At 41.8% G+C, this 23,282-nt stretch overlaps 1 protein-coding gene across 3 annotated transcripts in view; it reads left to right on the top strand.

Moving 5' to 3' along the window:
• Positions 1–23,282, top strand: part of PUS7 (pseudouridine synthase 7) — a 70,567-nt gene that overhangs the window by 6,574 nt on the left and 40,711 nt on the right. For all 3 annotated transcript variants that reach the window (XM_036247488.1, XM_036247489.1, XM_036247490.1), the window contains exons 4-6: positions 747–891; positions 10,449–10,560; positions 13,387–13,464. In XM_036247488.1, the coding sequence (XP_036103381.1) occupies positions 747–891; positions 10,449–10,560; positions 13,387–13,464 (335 nt within the window). The remainder of the gene's footprint in view (positions 1–746; positions 892–10,448; positions 10,561–13,386; positions 13,465–23,282) is intronic.

Here is a 23,282-nt window from a genome sequence, read left to right as displayed (position 1 = left end):
GGTATGAAAATATCAGTTATAAGTGTTATGTACTTTTTCTTTTACATTTTGCCAAACTATTAAGTTTAGCTAGTAATAGTATTTGGTGTTTTTAGCTTGCATGTTGCAGTCCATTAGTGGATCATGAAATCAATTTAGTGGATCTTAACATTTTTTTAATGCAGTAAAAATAGAAAAGGACAGTGTATTGCACATAGTAAGGGTAAGTATTGTTTCTTAACATTTTTTTAATTGCTAAGGTATATACACATATCTGTTGAATCCAGATATGACATGTATTTCCTAATGTGAGACACTTAAAAAAATGGAAAAACAGTTATGTAACTGATAAGTTTGCATTTTCTTGATGTTGAGTTTTCTTTATTGTGAATAAATGTGCTAGAATATCAATAGAAAATAATTCAGTATAGAATTCATTATGAGGCCCTTGTAGACTGGACTATGCAAGGGAGTTGAGTTTCTGACATCTCAAAAGGCCCAGCTTGCGTACATTTCCATCTATAAGCCCTGAAGTGTTTGTCCAGCAGAGTCTCTGAGAGGGAGCATCTGTGAAGTGCTTAGTACAGTGCCTCGACAGGCTCTTTGGATTTGCATATTATGGCACCCTAAAAGATTTCTGAAATCGTACCCATGTACTTTTGTTGTTTCACATAGTTGATAAGATGAGTAGTGTTTTTACTCATTTATTAGTATAATTTCCCTGTTTAATGTTGTTAAATTAGTAATATTATCTATGTTTTTAATAGGTTGTTGAGGACACCAAAGAGAAAAGAACCATCATCCATCAAGCAATTAAATCTCTGTTTCCAGGATTAGAGACAAAAACAGAGGATAGGGAGGGAAAGAAATACATTGTGGCCTACCATGCTGCTGGAAAAAAGGCTCTGGCAAGTAAGTGTGTGAGTGACCTGGCATTTCTTCTGCTGGGTGATCCTCCTCCTCCTCCTCTTTCTCCTCTTCCCCCTCCTCCTTCTCTTCCTCCTCCCTCTCCCTCTCTTTGTCCTCTCCCACCCCCTCCTCCTTCTCCTCCCCCTCCCTATTCCTCCTCCTCCTCTTCCTTCTCCTCCTCCTTGCCTGGTCATATTCAAGGACTACTTTGCTGTTGTTCAGAGAAGGATATTGATCATGTCACTCCTTCAGAGAAGGTGAATAATATCATTTCACATGCCAGAGCAGTCCTATAGAATGTCTGCCTGATCGAAGGCATTAGGTCTTTTTTTGTGAGCAAAGATTTGCTGAAATTACAGCGGTGCCTGAGAGAGCATCTTAGGAATCTGATATGTTCCCTGAAGAGCAGAGTCGGCTGAATGGCAGTTCAGGAAGAAAATGTAAGGATATTGCTCATTCTGTGTTCTTAATGGAGGAAAGGAAGTTTTCAGGTGAACAGACATGCTTGTCACCTATATCCCTGTAGTACATTTTCAGCAAAGTCCCTATATTGAAAGAGCTGCCACTTTCCAACTGTATCTTCTTCAGTCACATAGAAAAAACATGGAATATGTAGAAAAACACCCCTTTGCCCAAACCCATCTTTTTTTGTGTATCATTCATTTGAAATGGATGTGTTGTCAGTGAATCTTTAATATGTATGTTCGAATATGTTTTCTACAGCCATGAAAATTTCTACTTGCATATAACCTTAAGAGTTATTAGATAATTTTTCATTTTTTACTTGTCAAATCAGCAGATAAAATTTTAATGAAAATTACAGAAGGAAAAGTTTTTCCTCGCTCTCCTCCCCAGATGAGGAGAAGGTGGAGATTGGAGGCCACTTCTCAGTGGATACCAAAAAGAAAAGTGAGATAAAAATGTTTCAAGACTACTTGTGGATATGTGTTGTTAATTACTTCCAAATCCACAAACTAATGGCTTGGTCACTATATGTTTCTTTGATGTCTGAGTCATAGTATGAAATATTACCTTAATAGTCTTTCTTCAGCCAGAGTTGTCAGCAGAATTAGGCCCAGTGGAATATGATCTGAGTGACTATTTTTTCCATTCTCCTAAGATTGGCATATAGGTTAGTAACAATTCTAGATGTAGAAGAGAGAAAGTGACTTTATACAATAAAATGCCTTGGAACCCAGGTTGACTAGGGCTACTAGGGAGATGTTCCTTACAGAGGGACAGTCCATGTTGGTCAGCCACCCTCTTGCAAAGGTGAGAAGAAAAGGCAGGATCTTGTTCTGCTGAGTGTGATCATGAGGAAGCAGATTGGAAAAGGCAAATCCTGTGTTTTTTTGACTGGGCACTTCTTGGACTTGATCATTCTTTTCTTCTTTTTAAAAAATGTATCTTTATTGTTGAATGTATTACAGATGTCCCCCCATTTTGTCCACCATTGACCCCCTCCTCCCCACCCCTACATCTCTTGCTGCTTTTAAGATTCTCTCTTTGGCCCTGGCCAGTTTGGCTCAGCAGTTGGAGCATCGGCCCGCAGACTGAAGCATCGCGGGTTTGATTCTGGTCAAAGGCATGTACCTCGGTCGCAGTTCCGTCCCTGGCCCTGGCCAGGGTCTTATGGGAGGCAACCAATCAATGTTTCTCTCTCTCTCTCTGTCTCAAAATAAATGGAAAAATATCCTTGGGTGAGGATTAAAAAAAAAAGATTCTCGCCCTGGCCAGTTTGGCTCAGCGGTTGAGCGTCAGCCCACAGACCAATGAGTCTCAGGTTAGATTCCGCCCAAGGGTACGTACCTTGGTTTTGGTTCGTCCCCGGCCCTGATCGAGGTCATATGGGAGGCATCCAGTTGATGTGTCCCTCTTACATGGATGTTTCTCTCTCTCCTTTTCTCTCCCTCTCCCTCCCTCCCACTTTATCTGAAGATAAATAGAAAAATATCCTCGGGTGAGGATTAAAAAAAAACAGATTCTCTCTGTGTCTTTAACCATTTGTATTTTGATTATTATGTGTCTTGGTATGGGCCTTTGGGGTTCATCTTGTTTGGGACTCTCTGTGCTTCCTGGACTTGTATGGCTGTTTCCTTCACCAAGTTAGGGAAGTTTTCTGTCATCATTTTTTCAAATAGGTTTTCAATTTCTTCCTCTCTGTCTTCTCCTTCTGGCACCCCCATGATGTGAACGTTGGTGTGTTTGAAGTTGTCCCTGCAGCTCCTTACACTACCCTTATTTTTTTGGATTCTTTTTTTTATTTTTTATTGTCACCCGAGGACATTTCTGCATTTATCTTCAGATAGAGCAGGAGGGAGAGAGGGGGGAAAAGAGAGAGAGAAACATTAATGTGAGAGAAACACATCAAGTGATTGCCATCCACATGACCCCAACCAAGGCCAGGGACATACTGCAATCGAGGTACGTGCCCTTAGCGGGAACCGAACCCAGGACTCTCTGGTCTGCTGACTGACACTCTAACTGCTGAGCCAAACCAGCCAGGGCTTTTGGATTCTTTTTTATTTTTCCTGTTCTGATTGGGTGTTTTTGCTTTCTTATATTCCAAATTAATGGTTTGCTTCTTGACTTTCTTCCTGTACTGTTGATTCCCTGTAAATTATTCTTTATTTCAGTTAGTACATCCTTCATTTCTGACCGGTCCTTTTTTATGCTCTTGGGGTCCTCACTAAGTTCCTTGAGCCTCCTTATAAGCAGTGTTTTGAACTCTGCATCTGTTAGATTGCTTATCTTCATTTTCTTTAGTTCTTTTCCTGGAGTTTTGTTCTGTTCTTTCATTTGGGACATGTTTCTTTGTCTCCTCATTTTGACTGCCTCCTTGTGTTTGTTTCTATGTATTAGGTAGAGTTGATATGTCTCTGAGGCTTCGTAGGGTGGCCTATTATTGTAGGTGTCCTGTAGGGTCCAGTGGCACAGCCTCCCTGATCACCCCAGCTGGGCTCTCGAGGTGCACTCCCCGTGTGGACTGTACACCCTTCTGTTGTAATTGTATCTTGATTGCTGTTGGCACGTCAGTGGGAGGGATTTACTCAGGCTGATCATCTTCAAGGACTGGCTGTGCCCATGGACCTGTGACCACCTTGGAGGATCAGCTATATAGGGGCCTACCACACTGAGCAAGACTTACTTCAGCAGGTCTCGGTTCCTGAGTCCACTCATTGAGTGTGTCACTCGTGGAGGTGGGTGGATGGTGGTACTTCAATGTGGTCTGAACCTGTCCACTGGGTGTGCTGACTCTGGGCCAAGGTCAGCCACTGCCTGCGTTCTACCCAAGGCCATCAGGCATAAGCAACAGTGTGATCTGCAGAAGGGTGCTTCTTGTGCTGGGCTTGGAGGTGCCCAGGCAAAACCAAGCTATGAACCAAAGCTGGCTGCTTCTAGTGACAGGCCTGGGGCCACTTAATGAGAGAAATAGGGCTCGCTGAGGCCAGCTGCTTGTTTGAGAGATTTTAGGAAACTATGAAGCAGAAGCCAAGACAGGCCAATCCTATGGTAAAGCCACTGAAAACAGCTGGAGTGTGCCTGAAAGTTGGGTGGGGCAGAGCCTTAGGGAATCACCTGGGTGGGGCAAACAGTGTGAGCCAGGTTGCTGGGAGTCCCAGATATGGTGCCTTTTAAGCTGCCTCTCCCATGCTGGAACCTGGAGGGAGAGAGTCTTAATAAATCTTTGTGTGGGCCACTTAAGAGGAGCTGTCTGGGACTCCAGCAGCCTCAGCCTCCCTCAGCCTCAATTCCTACTGGTTTTTACAGCCAGAAGTTATGGGGACTTCTTCCTGGCACTGGAACCCTGAGCTGGGGAGCCTGGTGTGGAACTTGGACCCTTGCTCCTTCGGGAGGACCTTCACTGCCGAGGTACCCCTCCTGATTTTTATCTAGCACACATGGGTATGGGACCAGCCTGTCTACACCTCCGCCCCTCCACCCCTCCTACCAGTCTTGATGTGGCTTCTTTAATTTTGTAGTTGTAGGACTTCCATTCAGCTTGATTTCAGGCAGGTCTGAATGATGGTTGTTCTGTAGTTTGGCTGTAATTTTGATGTGGTTGTGGGAGGAGGATAGTACCGCGTTTTCCTTTGTACATCATCAGTAAAATATGAATTTCTATCTTGAAAAAGCAGCATAAAGGAATTAGATTGGATCAATGCTGGCACAAAGATATAAACCTCTCAAGCTTGAGATATTTGGCATTTAGTGAAGGATGGATTAGAGATCTGCCCTCTGAGCCCTTCTGTTCTACCTCCTCCCTTACCCAGACAGTCACTTGAGAGCCTGAATTCATCTTTGACAGATCTAGATCCCCACCTATGAATGGAGAGTGGCTTAAAGTCATCACCGTTGGAAAAGTAGGGAGAGCTGGGGTCCAGAGACTATTGTTCGTGCCTCTGCAAATAGAAATAGAACCCGATACCAGTGACAGCTTCTCCCCCTGGGCCACCTTCCCTATCATTTTAGTTTTTGTTCAGATAGAGTGGGAAGGAGAGAGAGGGAGAGAGAGAGAGAGAAAGAGAGAGAGAGAGCGAGAGAGAGAGAAACATCAACGTGAAAGGGACACATCAAGTGGCTGCCACCCATACAGCCCAACCAGGGCTGGGGACAAACTGCAACCAAGGTATGTGCCCTTAGCGGGAACTGAATCTGGGTCTCTCTGGACCGCAGGCCGACGCTCTAACTGCTGAGCAAAACTGGCCAGGGCTTTTTTTTTATCCTCGCCCAAGGACATTTTTCCATTTTTTGTTCAGATAGAGTAGGAGGGAGAGAGAGAAACATCAACGTGAAAGGGACACATCGAGTGCCTAGCATTTTAATTAATTAGCTTTTAAATCTTCATTGCAAATCTACATTTATCATGTTTTTAGAGTCCCTTTAACTACAAACCCTGATATAAATTATTGCTGTTTTCTCAAATAGAGCCATGTATCCTAAAACATAGGCATAGTGGATTCTGAATCATGGTGCCCAAATATCACAAATTACCAACTATTTTAACTTAGATGTTATTTTGTGTGTTAATCCAGTCTAATAGACAGGGCATATTTATTTACCTGCCAAAGCACATGTATAGCAGTTTTCTGAAATTATCATGTAATTATTAATAAACCATGTAATTGGATAAATTGATTTATGTTTTGAGATAGATAATGTACATTACAAATACTTATAAGAACTTTTTAAAGACTTAAATGAAAAGAACAAAATTCTGCCATGTGATGTGTAGAAGTTCTCCATACTTTCTGAAATGAATGGTTTCCAGCCGGGATACCTAGAGCTAGGAGTCCTCAGAAACTCAGGAGGAAGAGCCAAGCAGATAAAAATGAAACTGCCCCCCTGGCCAGTTTGGCTCAGTGGTTACATCATCAGCCCACAGACCAATGAGTCTCAGGTTTGATTCCAGTCAAGGGCACGTACTGCAGTTTCCGTTTGTCTCCGGCCCTAGTCAGGTCATGCAGGAGGCAACCAGTTGATATGTCTGTCTCTCTCATGTCCATGTTTCTCTGTCTCTCGCTCCCTCTCTCTTCCTCCCTCCCACTCTATCTGATGATAAATAGAAAAATTGTTGGGTGAGGATTAAAAAAAAAAGGATACTTCCTGGGAGAGACTAGTATGATGGAATCCACACGAAGAGGGAATTCCAATAGCCAGAGTGCTTAGCAGTGGAACACATTACAGATAGGTCCAGCAGAATTGAACTCTAAAACATATCCATCAGTTTTTAGCAACATGGAAATAAATCATTGATGTCCAGAGCAGTTTCAGTGGTGTAAGATTGGAAACCAGTTTCCACTGCAGGTTGAGGTGGAAGGCTGTCAGTGCAGACTGCTTTTTCAAATATGCTGTAAAGAGGAGGAGAAAGGAAAGGAACATGGTTAAGGAGAGGAAGACATAGGTTTGACTTTTATTTTATTTATATATTTATTTTTATCTTCACCCAAGGACATTTTTGCATTTATCTTCAGATAGAGCAGGAGGGAGAGAGGGAAGGAGAGAGAGAGAAACACCAATGTGAGAGAGACATATCCATCAGTTGCCACCCACACGAACCCAGCTGGGGCCGGGGACAAACTGCAACAGAGGTACGTACCCTTAGCAGGAACCAAACCCAGGACTCTCTGGTCCACGGGCCAAGGGCCATATTTGACTTTTAAAGTGGAAGAGCCCTGAACATACTGATATACTGAAGGGAAAGAGCCGGTGCAGATAGAGGATGAAAATTCTGGGAGGAGAGTGATAATGATGGAGCAGAATCCCTGAGGAAGCTGAAAGGTTGGTGTGCAGGGGTACAGCAGTGGAAATGGCCTTGAATATGAAGGAAAGAATGTTTTGCATGCTACCCCATCCTTTCGTCTTTTTTGAACTACAAACATTTTTTTTCCTTATTCATGAGGGTCTCTCTGCACAGTACATGAATCTTTCTGAATGTTTCCTTTGTTTGTTTTCTATTTCTACGATACTGGGGCTGCCATATCAGACCATCAGAAGGCTGCTTCCTATGATCTCAGCTTGAGAATTCTTTGCATTAACATTTTAAATCAGAATGTTTCAAAAATATCTGAATGTTATTTTAAATTCACTTAAATTATAAACCTACACATGTGCTACTTAGCATTCTAAGGATTTGGAATTTTATAAAGTTAACTATCCAAAATAAGTTTAGACTCATAGATTTTCTGTTAATCAATGCATATGCTTACTATTTTGTATACTGAGTACACTTAGGAAAAGAATCTTTGCATCTGTTATTTGCAGAGGAGGTAATTGTGTGCATGCTCAGTGCTTGGATTTGCTAATGAAAGATGCATGCTTGTGAGCCAAAACTCATACTCGGTTGTCATGGTTTCTCTTAAGGTATAATAGCATTTGGTTTTTTTAGTCTTCTGGCTTCATTTATTTCTTGCCATTTTGGTTTATTGTGAATGTACTAACGGGGTAGTTAAGGAAAAATATGGCTACACTACATCAATTTTTACCACAAGTATTTTGTTAACTTTTTATTACGGACATTTTCAGATATACACATAAAGGAGACAGTATATTAACCCCATTGTACCCATCAGCTATCTTCAAGATTATTAACATTCTGTTGTTTTTGTTTGATCTATTTCTCCCCTTTTTTTTTCCTCATTGGAGTGTTTTAAATAAAATTCAACATTGTGCTTTATTTCACTCATGAATTCTTCAATATGTATCTAACAGATCTGGACTAAACCCATAGCCATTATCACATTCAACAAAATCAGCAATAAGGTCTTAATATCTAATACCTAGTGCATATTCAGTTTTCCCCTGGTTATCTCAAAAGTATATTTTACGTACAGATGACGTGTTCAAATAATTATACGAACAAGGTAAGAACATTGCCTTCAATGGATGTCTCTTAAATCATTTTAAATCACTGTGAATCTACTGGTTCAAGAACTGTTTTCCATAATTTCAAATTTTTTCAAATAAAAAGTCTTTGTAACTCAGTACAGGAAACTCATAAAACACAGAGCAAAACAATAATTACCTGCAGCCTTACCACCAAAAGTTAATTACAAAGAACATTTTGGTACATGTCCTCCCATATATAAGAACACAGATCCCTAGATCGGGAAGCATTTTGCATCCTGTCTTTTTTTTGTTATTATTTTTAATTAATTTTTGAGAGAGAGAGAAACATTACTTTGTTCCACTTATTTATACATTAATTGGTTGATTCTTGTATGTGCCCTGACTGGGGATTGAACCCATAACCTTTGCATATCGGGCCGATGCTCTAACCAACTGAGCTACCTGGCCAGGGCCTTGCATCCACTCAAACCTTTTACTGCATCTGGTGGGTATAGACAGTGCAGCTTTGAGGATGAGATGACATGCCATTGTGAGGGGATTGAGACAGGGTGGCTTGTACCTGTCAGTGAGTTTTCTACTTGTTCACTGTTTGCCTCTGCGACATTCCATTGTTAATGTCTACATGGCTGTTAACCCGCCACATTCTGCCAGGTGCTGTAGAAGTCCTTGGTAGAAACTTTCCATGCGATCATTTGCATGTTCACCTCTAAAGCACTTTAATATTATTATAAATTAAACATTGCTCTCTTGTGCTCTTTATGCTGTGCATTTGGACAGAGGTCAGAACTGGAGCAGGTAAGAGCGGTTGGCGTTTCATGTAGATAAAATGAAATGCCAATGATTTTTGTCACAAGTGCCAAGTGTAGACAGCTTTGCTTAACTGTAGTGAGCTGGAAGGAAAACCAGAAATAATATTCCCATTCACAATTTTCTGAGGAAGAGTTGTGAAGAATTCATATCAAGAGTCAAAGAAATGCTTGTAATACTTTGCTGTCCAAGGCAGAAAAGACTCACATTCGTATTTATCAGAAAGAAAAGGCAGTTCACTAAGCATTCGTGCTCTGGGCAGTTTTCCTAGGCAGTTTATTGATTCATTTGTTCTTTACAATGTAGCCTCAGTACCAGAAGTTTCTTATGTTTCTGAAGACGGATGTGTGAATTCACACTAAAGGATTATTTTAGGGACAAAGACAAAACATTTTTAAAAGCAGACTCTTTTCTAGGGATTGTGTGAAATATTTTTTCACCATTTTTCTTTCATAGAGTGACAGGAGTCAAGTAAATTAGATGTGTTCAAAGAACAACTGCAGCTGTGTGTTGCCCAGGACTCATGGATATTATTGTACAATGTCTGGGAAGTGCAGTTGTGACTTAACATATTTTTCCCGAAGTGTTGATTTTTCAAAATACCCTTTGGGCATCTTAAGTCTAAATCTTAATATTGTTTAAATGTTTCTATATTATAGGATAATTGAAATCATTGTTTAAAAGAAGTTTTAAAAATCAGGTTCTCCAAAATCTTGACATGTTTGTTAGTTTCCAAAAAGTCAAACAGGCAAAGTAACAGTAGCTCAGAAGTTAACATTTAACCTGGCTTAATTTTTAACATTTTCTTTTCCCCAAGAATGACAATTAGGTCTTAAATGCCAGCTGCTCTCTCTGTAATCCATCTAGTTCTAGCTATTTTGTGATGGAAGTAGCCTTCAGAAAATCTAAACATGTCACTGAGGCAACTCCTTACAAGGTGTATCCCCGTCCCGTCTAAGGCATCCATCTTGTGTATGTGAACACCTGGGGATACGAAGCAAGGCTGTACAATCTGACACAACTGCTGTGTGCCTCTGGACTGCATGTATTCTAGAGAGCCATCAGCTCACTTTATATGTGGACTTTAAAGTAACCACCAGAGAGTGGTGGGCCCCTCTGTGTTTCTGTGTGAAGACTGTTGGTTAGTCTTAGTCATTTGTCACACCACCTGCATTCAGCTTTTGATTTTAAGTATGGACAGATAATGTTAAGTATCCAGTCACAAAAGGTTTAACACCTGTAGCACACAGCTGTAACCACTTAACCTATATTTCTTGTCAGGCTAGATCTGATTTCTCACTCAAAGGTTCTCCAGCAAAAAATGAGCTTGTAGGGTTTCATAAGAAAAAACTCAGATAACTTTTATTGCAGTGTATATAACATTTAATTTTTTTGTTTTTAAGATCCAAGAAAACATTCTTGGCCAAAATCTAGGGGAAGTTACTGCCACTTTGTACTGTACAAGGAAAACAAAGACACCATGGATGCTATTAATGTACTGTCCAAATATTTAAGGTTAGTATCTTGTTCTTGTGCCTATACAAAATCAAAACCACAGAAATGTACTTTTCTCTTTCTATGCTAATGAAAAAGGAGCGGTAAAATAGGCAAACATAGCAAATATGCCTCCGATTATAGTTTTCTTAATAGGTAAATGAAATTTTTTTATCTCCTTGCATATTACCAATGATTCAAGATTAAAATTCTGTTAAGTAAATATAAATAGTTCACATATAGAGAGTAACCAGTCTGTTCAACTGAACATAAAAGTTAACTTTCTTGCCCTGGTCAGTTTTGCTCAGTGGTTAGAGCATCGACCCTCAGATCAGAGTCAGGGGTTTGATTCCTGGTCAAGGGCACATACCTCGGTTGTGGGTTCGATCCTTAGCCCTGGTTGGGATTGTGCAGGAGGCAACCAATCTATGTGACTTTCACATCGATGTTTCTTTCTCTCTCCCTCCCTCCCACTCTAAAAAGAAATCAATGGAAAAATATCCTTGGGTAAGGATTTAAAAAAATTTTTTTATTAAAAAAAGTCCACTTGCTTTCCTGAAAGGCTACACTTTGATGTGGTCACATAGGTTTGCTTTACTAAACTGTTAAAAGATTGTCTAGATTGAAAACCTGAGACCAGCCCTGGCTGGTTTGTCTCAGTGGTTAGAGCGTTGGCCCTTGGACTGAAGGGTCTCAGGTTCGATTCCAGTCAAGGGCACATACCTGGTTTACCACTTTGATCCCTGTCCCTGGTTGGGGTCATGGCAGGAGGCAACTACTTGATGTGTCTCTCTCACATAGATGTTTCGCTCTTTCCCTCTCTCTCTCCCTCCCTCCCTTCCACCCTCTTTAAAAATCAATGGGCCCTGGTCGGTTTGGTTAGAGGGTTGGCCCGCAGTCCAGAGAGTCCCAGTTAAGTCCCACTAAGGGCATGTACCTCGGTTGCAGTTCGTCCCTGGCCCCAGTTGGGGTTGTGCAGGTGGCATCCAGTCAATGTGTCTCACGTCGATGTTTATCTCTCTCTTCCCCTCTCTCTCCCTCTCATTCTATCTGAAGATAAATGTAAAAATGTCCTCGAGTGAGGATTTTAAAAAAAAGATAAAAATTAAAATGAAAACCTGAGACCAGTTGGATTTTCTCACAGATCTAGCCCTAGCCAGTTTGGCTCAGTGGTTAAGCACTGGCCCATGGATCAATGAGTCATGGGTTCGGTTCTGGCCAAGGGCACATGCCTCGGTTGCAGTTCATCCCCGTCCCTGGTTGGGGTCTTACGGGAGGCAACTGGTCAATGTGTCCCTCTCATGTCAATGTTTCTCTTTCTCTCTCCCTTTCTCTCCCTCTCACTCTATCTGGGAAGAAAAAAAGAAAAAGAAACAGATCTTAGCAGACATTAGGTCTCTGTGGATGGTCCACATGCTGAAGATTTTTTTTTTTAAGAAATGGGTACAGGCACCACAGCAAATCTGTATGCAATACAAATTTGCTTTCTAATATATATTTAACCCAGTTTAAACATGGTGCACAGTGTGCTAATTTGTTATGGCTGCCATAACAAAATACTATAGACTTAAACTCATTTTCTCATAGTTCTGGAGGCAAGAAATTTCAGGATCAAGGTGTTGTAGGTTTCATTTTTTTCTTCTTGGCAGATGGCCACCTTCTGTGTCCTCATATGGCCTTTCCTCTGTCATTGTGTCCCTGGAGTCTCTGCATGTGTCTAGATTTCCTCCTCTTGCTAGAATACCAGTCAGATTGGATGAGTGCCCACCCTTCGGCCTTATTTTAACTTAATCACCTCTTTAAAGGTTCTGTCTTCAAATGCAGCCAGTCCCTTTTAGAAGTACTGAGAGGCAGGGCTTCAACATAGGAATTTGGGGGGAAACACAGTTCATCCCATAAGTAACATTTTATTTCACTCTAGTTGCTAGTTCTCTGGAAGAGATTGGTGGTGCCTTGTCTATACCTGAGTCTGGGAGAATAGACAATTCCTGATGGCTTGAGGATTCCTCAGAGTTTAAGAATTCTTCTGTTTTTTTTCCTGTTGGTGTGGAACAGTTTTATAAAATACATCTTAGTAAACTGGCTTACCTATATCTTCATAGCAAAACTATTCAGATCCCTGTTTTAGCATTTGGCTTTTTTATACAAAGAAATAGCATGTATATACAGAAAGTTCACATCATTATTAACATTTTTAAACTTGAAAATATAAATTTTTTTTTTTTTTAATCCTCACCCGAGGACATTTTTCCATTTTTTGTTCAGGTAGAGTGGGAGGGAAAGAGAGGAACAGAGAGAGAGAGAGAAACATCGATGCGAAAGGAACACATCGAGTGGCTGCCACCTGCACAACCGACCAGGGCCGGGGACAAACTGCAGCCGAGGTACGCGCCCTTAGCGGGAACCGAACCCGGGTCTCTCTGGACCGCAGGCCGACGCTCTAACCGCTGAGCCAAACCGGCCAGGGCTGAAGATATAAAATTTTCAAAGTGGCACATTATATACCTATAATTGGCTTTTCTTTACTTTCATATTTATATATGTAACACATTGCATATGATTAGTAGGAAATACATTGTTTCCTTTTGTTACTGGCTGGCAAGTCTGAGTAGCATGTTATTGACTCAGAGCCACAAGCTGTTATAAGTCAAGCACTGCTAGAAAAGAAGGAATCTGGGTATCATTTACTTTCTTATCTTACATATTAATTATGTTTTCTTGGGTACATTTTTAAATTGTATCACCTTATTCTATTATTATTTTAAGTATATTTTGAATCTTAAATCATGAAAAATATGATTTCCTACTGGTATGCAATTTTAGATGGTTTTGTTTTTGTCTTTCCAGAGTTAAGCCAAACATATTCTCCTACATGGGAACCAAAGATAAAAGGGCCATTACTGTTCAAGAGATTGCTGTTCTCAAGTAAGTAGCAAGTACATATTGGGGTTCATATTGCAAAAATCCTGGCACCACCTTTTAGAGTTCTCTAATTTGCTTTGTAGAGTGTCCCTGTTCAGTCTTTAGATGGGATGTCTGCCTATTCAAAAATTATTTTTCTGTTTTTGTTTTGTTTTTTGCTTGCTTATCCATATTTTCTAATGTTTTTACAACAAACAGGTATTATTTGTGTAATTTTTTAAGGAGTTTCTGTGGTGAAGTCAAGAGAAGAGTATGTCTTTCTCTCTTTTGTCCATTCATTATTAAATATAATGAATTCATTATTTAAAATTTAATTACCAAACAGTGAATGAGCTCTTTTGTTACACACTGGAGCTATATAGATGAAAAAGATGGCCTCTGCTTCTGAAGCAGTTATTTACTAGAGCAGACAATTAAATCACAACTTGTCGCATAGTGAGATCGGTGCTAACATAGAGGTATATTGTGGTATTGGGGTAGATCTGACAGCAGAGCATGGGACTCATTGGGAGTGAGGGGGCAGTCAGGGAAGGCTTTCTCTGAAAATGGGATGCTAGTTTCGATCTAGATCAGGGCTTCTCGGTCTCTTTACTATTGACTTTCTTGGCTAGATAATTGTGTTGTGGGGTCATCCCGTGCGTGGTAGGACAGTCAGCAGAGCCCTGGATGTTCTCTACCCACTAGATGTCAGTAGAATTCCCCCTGCCACCTGGTTGTGACAACCAAAAATGTCGTCACCATTTTCCCTTGAAGGGCAAAATGTCCCCTGTTTGAGAACTACTGGTCTAGAAGGATGAGTAGGAGTTTCCTGGGGCTGAGGCAGGTCTAAGAGAGTTTGTTCCAAATTTGGCTAAGAAAACAGCTTGTGAAAAGACATTGAGAAGGAATTGGGAACATAGCACAGTTAGTACCGGCAAGTACCTTAGTTGTATAGGAGCACAGCAAGAAATAAGGCTGGAGGGGTAGGCAGGATCCAGATTCCGAAGGACCCTAAAGGTCATGTTCAGTGTGTTGGACTTGACCTTGGTCTGGTTGTATCTACAGGCAGGATCATGGGTTGTGGGTAAAGCAATACAGATGAAACTGGTGATCTGGGAGCTATTGCCACATTCTGAGGAGGGAGAACAGGAGTCTGAACCCAGTCAGTTCAGTGAAGGTAAAAGGGAAAGATTGAATTCAGCTCTGTGAAGTCAGACAAACTCAGGCCTTCATCTCAGTGCACCCCTGAGGTAAAGAATGCTGACAGGAAGAAATAAAGGGGCATGAGGAAACTTGGACTAATGTGTATGTTCATTATCTGGAATGTGGTGATGGTTTCAGGGACTAATTCACATGTTAAAACTTGTACATTTTTATTATGTACGCTTTACCTTATGTTAATTACACTGTAATTAAAAATAAAGGAATCTGTGCTTGCTATCTCCACTTAAATGCATATATTTATTTGTAATTCCCCTGTCTTTATATGATGAATTTGAGGTGGCATCTCCTCTTTACCCCACAATCTGGCTTCTTTCTCATCACTTTTCTGATTCCCTTGAAATAATGTCAGGATTGAGCTCCTGGGTGTATCGTAATGGATTTTCCAGTCCTTTTCTTCCTTGACCTTGGAACAGTGGACTGATGTAGTAAAGCGGAGTGAGGATGTGTTCCTTCCATGACTTTACTAGTGGTGTGTGCAAACATGGGTGTGTTTGAAAGAGAGCAGGAGGAAACACTTGAAGGTGATGGTGCTCCTACCTTCCTGCGTAAATTCTTTTCCTCCTGGGATGCATGGAATGTGGTCATCTGATGGGAGTGAAGGGCAGGAGTGGGGAAGGGAACTTGAAAAAACTGCAGCTTGGAACAGCCTCTGTGGGGAATGGGCCAGGGCTGGCCAGAAACTCTGAAGAATGGGGTAGCGACTGGGGTATGAGGGCTCAGGTTTTCCATACTTTGTGGATGTGGGACATGGAAGATTGTTGTCTCCTCTTTGGTATCTAAAATATTATTATAGTCAACTCCTGTTCTTTCTGGCTGGCTCTGTGAATTTTTCACCTAAATTAAAATTTAAGTTGGTTAGTTTTGTTTTCAACACAAAAGAAACCAGGTAGAAAATGAACGTGCTGTCCTAATTGTACTGCCTCAGAGATTGCCTTGTTCATAGCTTGGTGTATTTTTTGTGTAGACCCTTTTCCCTTATAAACCAAAATATTTATATAAAGTGTGTTCTTTTCTTGTGAATAATAAATGATGCATCTTTTTCACTGTTAATAGAAATATTATATTACATAGCAAAAGATATTTACATATATGGATATACGCTAATTTATGAATTATTACTCTATTTTTTAATGTTTACATTGTTTTCCATTTCTTGCAATAAGCAGCATTTCCATGACAGACATATAAAGTAGCTGAATCTTAGCACACTTCTGTGATAACTTCATTAAGATAATCTTAGCAGTGGCATTACTGATTTCATTTTATGGTTTTTAAAAAAAATGGATTTTAGAGAGGGGGGGGGAGGGAGAGGGGGAGAAACATTAGTGAGAGAGAAACATAGATTGGCTGCCTCCTGCATGTGCCCTACCAGAGATCAAGCCAAACCCTGGTATATGCCCCAACCTGGAATTGAGCCAGCGACCTCTGAGTGCATGGGACAATGCTTAACCAACTGAACCACACCGGCCAGGGCAGTGGAATTACTGATTTAAAGGGAGTGTGAGCCCTGGCCGGTTTGGCTGAGCGGTTAGAGTGTTGGCCCGTGAACCAGAGTCCTGGGTTCAGTTCCCGCTAAGGACATGTACCTCAGATGCAGTTTTTCCCGGTCCTAGTTGGGGTTGTGTGGCAGCCAGTCAGTGTTTCTCTCTCTCTCTCGTCCTCCTTCTCTCCCTCCTGCTCTATCTAAAGAGAAATGCAAAAAGGTCCTTAGGTGAGGATAAAAAATAAATAAATAAATAAATAAATAAATAAATAAATAAATAAATAAATAATAAAAGGAGTGTGAAATTCTATGTTTTAGGTTTTTGATAGTAAAGCCTACCCATAGAAAGGTGGTACCTATAATCCTTAGTCTGCTTCTCCAGAATTCTCCCAAGCATGTGTTAAGACTTTTTAAAAAATAATTTGCTAATTTGAAGGTCAAGCAAAGGCATCTCATTCATTTACATTGCATTATATGATGCAAAATTTTTGAATAGTTGAAGAGTGAGGATATTTATTTCTCTTCTTCGTCAACCACCAGGTGTCATACTTGATTATGATGCTGATCTGCGTTCAGACCTTTGTTGCCTTTATCATCATCTTCTGTTGACTTAGTAAGAAACTACATTAGACACCGAAAGGTTAGCCTTTGGAAAGCACACAGCACTTGTCTCGCGGATGCAGGCTACACCCTTAGTTTGCTTAATGGATATGTGGGGCTGGGGAGATTGGCCTTACCCATGAGAAAACTGTTGAACAGGATTAAACCCACTCTGCCATACAAGGATTTTCATTATTGCTGAATCGGTCAATCCCAAGGATAAGCTGAATTTCTTTTCAGCTTCATGCAACTCTCCAAAGTCACCTCATAATTTGAACAAGATCTCAAGCAGGAACAGCCTTGTTCAGAATGATTTGTTTCTTTTCCTGACTCTCCCTGCCAGTCTCCTTTCTGAGCCCAAGGCAGTATTTCCCTGGCTTTGTTAATACATACTTTTTTGTGCAACATGCTGCTTAAGTTGATATTTAAAGGTGAGATTTTGGTATTCCCAAGTTATTCACAGAATCTGCTGTGAATTGACAACCAAAAGCTTAATCCAGGGTCATGAAAATTAAAATTGTGAACAGTTTCATGAAGATACTGTCAACTCCATTTCATCTGTTCTCCGGGAGCACCCACACCAAGTCTGCTGTGCCAATGGGATTCAGAAATGCATGTTTGCTGTATATTCAAGAATAGATAGTATGCCCTGGCTCGTTTAGGTCAGCGGTTAGAGTGTTGGCCTGCAGACTAGAGAGTCCCAAGTTCAGTTCCCACTAAGGGCAGGTACCTTGGTTTCAGTTTGTCCCCAGCCCCGGTTGGGGTCGTGTGGGTGGCAACCAGTCGATGTGTCTCTCTCACATCGATGTTTCTCTCTCTCTTTCCTCTCTCTCTCTCCTTAACTATCTGAAGATAATTACAAAAATGTCCTCAGGTGAGCCCGGCTGGTGTGGCTCAGTGGTTGAGCATTGACCCATGAACCAAAAGGTTGCCAGTTTGATTCCCGGTCATGGCACATGCCCAGGTTGTGGGCCAAATCCCCAGTCAGGGGGCATGCTGGAGGTTACCAATTGATGTTCTCTCTCATTGATATTTCTGTCTCTGTCTCTCTCTCTAAAGATCAATAAAGAAAAAAACAAACAAAAAAAATGTCCTCGGGTGAGGATTAAAAAAAAAAAAAGAAGAATAGACAATAGAATATGATTCATCCAAAAAAAGGAATGTAGTACAGATACATACTACAACATGGATGAATTTTAAAAACACGCTAAGTAAAAGAAGTCTGACACAAAAGGCCCATGTTATATGATTATATTCATATGAAATATCCAACATTGGGAAATCTATAGAGACAGAAAGTAGGTTATTGGTTGCCAGGGGCTGCAGAGAGAGGGGGTTAATAAGTGTAGGGTTTCTTTGGGAGATGATGGAAATGTTCTGGAATTCGATAGTGGTGTCAGTTGCACAACCTTGTGAATATACTAGAAACCAGTGAATTGTACACTTTATAATGGTTAAAATTGTAAGTTTATGTTAATTTTGTCTCAACTTACGTTAATTCTGTCTCAGCTTTTTAAAAAATGAAAAGAACAGCACTGTCAGGCACTTCCATGGCTATCCGGGGACAGTCTCTAGAATCTCTCTTCGGAGCTGCCAAGTTGCTGCGTGAATGATTTCTTTAGGCCTCCTGACTCTTAAATATTCTGTTCATTTCTATAGGAGGAGTTTCTCACTCTGTTCATCCTGATCCTCTGCTTTCTGGATTTTAGGGGTACGGTTGCTGGATTAATTTATGCCCTGTGGTTCTACCATTGTTCTGAAATCAAGGACCTGGTGCCTCGGATTAGACATGGAATTGAGGGCAGAGAAGAAGGGTAATGAAGTATGAGTTTTGTCCATTTCCCAACTTCTCTGGCCAGCTTCCTTCATTTTATATTAATTAATGAAGCAATGACATATTTTTTTTCCTAAAGAAGTTTTGTCAGGCTGATTCTGCATATATTGAGCCAGGAAACAGGCTGGTAGATAATGCATTAAGGAATTGAATGTCTTAGGAAGTATGGGGACATTTTCAGCAAAGAAACGAGAGTTCTGTGAAGATAAAATGGCAAGCTGGTTTTATATAGATACATTTTAAACAGTTTATTTGCCCTGGCCAGTGTGGCTCATTTGGTTGGGCATCATCCTGTACACCAGAAGGTTGCCAGAAAGGTTGCTGGTTGGATTTCCTCTCAGGGCACATGCCTGGGTTGCACTATCAGTCTCGGTGGGGGACATGTAGGAGGCAGCCAATCGATGTTGAGCTTTCACATCAATGTTTCTCTCTTTCTCCCTCTCTAAAAATCAATAAAATACTTTTAAAAGAACAATTTATCCCTGGCTGGCATTGCTCTGTGGTTAGAGTGTCAGCCCAAGCACTGAAGGATTACAGCTTTGATTCTCAGTCAAGGGCATGTACTTGGGTTGCAGGTTCGATCCCCAGCCCCAGTCAAGGCACATGCAGGAGGCAACTAATTGATGTGTTTCTCTCACATCAATGTTTCTCTTTCTCTCCCTCCCACCTTGCCTCCCTCTCCTCCTTTTCCTGTCCCTCCCTTCCACTCTGTAAAACAATCAATGGAAAAAATAACCTCTGATGAGGATTAACAACAACAACAAAAAACCAATTTATATAACTCACTAACAGCGTATTTTTATCTAGGGAATAGGATAAAATTTCCCCATTAATCTTCCATGTATTGTTGGGACTTCAGCAGCTAAAGAATAGAAGCTTACACCTCAGCGACCAGTTCCATGACTAGTCATTTTGGTTCTTTAGACCAAACACTTTGGGGCAGAACTCAGCCTTTCATGGAGGCCCAGTGCCCAGGGTCCACATCCCGACCCTCCCCACTCCTGTATTTTCAGGCGAAGCTGGACCATGGCTGCTCACAGCTTAAGTCAGCAGAAATAGTTCAAGGGCCAACGTGGTGAAGCAATGACAGAGTCTAGTGTAGGGAAGAGAGAAGTGTATTCTTCAACAAAGTGAAGCACAAACACCCATTTGTCTAGTAGCTGTTAGAGTAGATGTCTTTTCAGAGGAAATTTGAGTTGGGAAAAAAGTTAAAAAGCACTTTCTTAAACGCAATGATGTACTATGCAGCATGGTTTGTGATTAAAAAAATATTTAGGCTCTGGCCAGTTTTGCTCAGCGGTTAGAGCGTCAGCCTGCGGACCAGAGAGTCGGGTTCAGTTCCCACTAAGGGCACGTCATCAGTTGCAGTTTGTCCCTGGCCCCATTTGGGGTTGTGTGGGTGGCAGCCAGTCAATGTCTCTCTCTCTCTCTCTCTCTCTTTTCCCCCCTCTCTCCCTCCCGCTCTATCTGAAGATAAATGCAAAAAAAAAAAAAAAAAAATGTTCTCAGGTGAGGATAAAAAAAATTTTTTTCAAAAAAAAAATATTTAGGACTCCCAGTCAAGATGGCAGCATAGGTAAACATGGTACTCACCTCCTACCACAACCACGTCAGAATTACAACTAAACTACAGAACAACCATCCTTCAGAATCACCCGAAATCAAACCGAATGAAGTCCTACAACTACGAAATTGAAGAAGCAGCCACATCGAGACTGGTAGCAGGGGCGGAAGCACGGAGGGTCTAGTCCCACACCCATGTGTGTCAGATAAAAATCAGGAGGATATGTTGGCTGTGAAGGTCCCCCCTGAGGAGCAAGGAGTCCCCATTCCATACCAGGCCCTCCAGCTCAGACTTCCAGTGACAAGAAGAGATGTCCCATAATTTCTAGATGTGAAAACCAGCAGGAATTGAGGCTCAGGGAGGTTGAGGTTTCTGGCATCCCAGGCAGTTCTTTTTAAAGGGCCTGTACATGGACTTGCTCAGAGCTGCTCCTTCCAGGCTTCAGCATGGGGGAGACAATATGAAAGGCATCAGAGACATAACAGGGAAGAACTGAGTTGTTTGGCATTGGGGTGAGAGCTGAAGAGGCACCTTTCTCCCAAACAGATATTATGGTGGAGGCCGTTGTTCCTTTGGTTAGCCCTTCTTCCACGGGCCTAGCAGATAGCAGCTATATCTGGGACTCCAGCAACCTGGCTCACACTGTTTTCCTCACTGTGGTGATTCCCTGAGGCCCTGCCCCACCCAACTTTCGGGTCCACCCAAGGCTTTACCATAGGATTGGCCTGTCTTGGCTCCTGCTTCAGATTTTCCTAAATTCTCTCAAACAGGCAGCATCTGGCCTCAGTGAGTCCCATACCTCTGACTAAGTGGCACGAGGCCTGGCACTAGAAATAGCCAGCCTTGGTTCACAGGTTGGCTTTGCCTGGGTACTTCCAAGCCCAGCACAAGAAGCAGCTATCTGCAGATTGCTTTGTAGCTTATACCTGATGGCCCTGGGTAGAATACAGGCAGTGGCTGACCTTTCCCCAGAGCCAGAACACCCAGGGGACAGCTTCAGACCACATCAAAGAACCACCACCATAAGTGACACATTCAAGGAGTGGACTCAGTGGGTACCAGAGTCCTGCTGAAGTCTTTCTCTGTGTGGTGGATCCCTTCACCGCTGATACTCTAAGGTAGTCAGAGGTCATTGGTCAGTGGGCATAACCTTGCAGCTGATCAGCCTGAGTAAATCCCTCCCACTGAAGTGCAAAAAGCAATCAAGACTCAATTACAACAGAAGGCTATACAGTCCACGTGAGTGGTGCACCTCAAGGACTCAACTGGGGTGACCAGGGAGGCTGTGCCACTGGACCCTACAGGAAACCTACTGAAATAGATCACCCTACAAAGCCTAGGAGACATAGCAACTCTACTTAATACGTAAAAATACAGGGAGGCAGCCAAAATGAGGAGACAAAATAACATGTCCCAAATAAAAAAAACAAAATTGCAGGAAAAGAACTAAACAAAATGGAGATAAGCAATCTAACAAATGCAGCTCAAAACATTGCTTATAAGGATGTTCAAGGAACTTAGTGAGAACCTCAAGAGCATAAAAAAGGACCAGTCAGAAATAAAGGATGCACTAACTGAAATAAAGAATAATTTACAGACTTCCGGTCAGGATGGCGGTGTAGGTAAACACAGTATTGCGTCCTCCCACAACCACATCAAAGTTACAACTGAACTACAGAACAACCATCATTCAAAACCGCCTGAAAGCAAGGAGAATGGAAGTCCTACAACTACGGAATTAAAGCAGCAGCCACATCAAGACTGGTAGGAGGGGTGGAGGCTGACGGGCAGGTCCCACACCCACGTGTGTCAGATAAAAATCAGGAGGACACCTCGACTGGGAAGGTCCTCCCTAAGGACTGAGGGGTCCCCGTCCCACACCAGATGCCCCGTTCAGGGTTCCAGTGCCAGGAAGAGAAGTCCCCATAAGTTATGGCTGGAAAAACCAGCGGGAACTGAGGCTCAAGGAGGCTGAGGCTGCTGGAGCCCCAGGCAGCTCCTCTTAAAGGGCCCGCGCATGGACTTATCAGACTCTCTCCCTCTAAGCTTGGAGGGGCACCAGAGACATACAGGGAAGAACTGAGCTGTTTGGCACTGGAGAGGGGGCTTTCTCTGGGACAAACGTGCTGTCAGAGGCCTTTGTTCCTTTGGTGAGCCCTTCCCTGGGGCGGCAGACAGTCGCCATATCTGGGATTCCAGCAACCTTGCTCACACTATTTGCCTCGCCCTGGTGATTTCCTAAGGCCCCTGCCCCACCCAACTTTCAGGCCCACCCAAGCTATTGCCAGTTGCTTAACCATAGGATTTGTCTGTCTTGGATCCTGCTTCATGTTTTCCTAAATTCTCTCAAACAAGCAGCATCTGATCTCAGATAGCCCCATACCTCTCATTAAGTAGTACACAGAAACAAACACAGGGAGGCAGCCAAAATGAGGAGACAAAGAAACAGGTCCCAAATGAAAGAACAGAACAAAACCCTAAGAAAAGAACTAAGTGAAATGGAGATAAGCAACCTAACAGATGCTGAATTCAAAATACTGCTTATAAGGATGCTCAGTGAACTTAGTGAGAACCTCAGTGAACTTAGTGAGGGCCTCAAGAACATAAAAAAGGACCAGTCAGAAATGAAGGAGGCATTAACGGAAATAAAGAATAATTTACACAGATTCAATAGTAGAGTATGTAAATCCAAGAAGCAAACCATTGATTTGGGATATAAGAAAGCAAAAAACACCCAATCAGAACAACAAAAAGAAAAAAGAATCCAAAAAAATGAAGATAGTGTAAGGAGCCTCTGGGACAACTTTAAGCGTTCCAACATTCTCATCTTGGGGGTGCCAGAAGGAGAAGAGAGAGAACAAGAAATTGAAAACCTGTTTGAAACAATAATGGCAGAAAACTTCCCTAACTTGGTGAAGGAAACAGAAATACAAGTCCAGGAAACACAAAGAGTCACGAAGATGAACCCCAAGAGGCCCACACCAAGACACATCATCATCAAAATGCAAAAGGTTCAAGACAGAGAGAATCTTAAAAGCAGCAAGAGAAAAGCAGTTAGTTACCTACAAGGGGCTTCCCATAAAGCTGTCAGCTGATTTCTCAAAAGAAACTTTGCAGGCCAGAAGGGAGTGGCAAGG

This window comes from Molossus molossus, unplaced genomic scaffold, assembly GCF_014108415.1.
Source record: "Molossus molossus isolate mMolMol1 unplaced genomic scaffold, mMolMol1.p scaffold_m16_p_7, whole genome shotgun sequence".
Taxonomy (NCBI): domain Eukaryota; kingdom Metazoa; phylum Chordata; class Mammalia; order Chiroptera; family Molossidae; genus Molossus; species Molossus molossus.
Note: the sequence above shows the minus strand (reverse complement) of the source record. Positions and strands in the feature narration are given on the sequence as shown.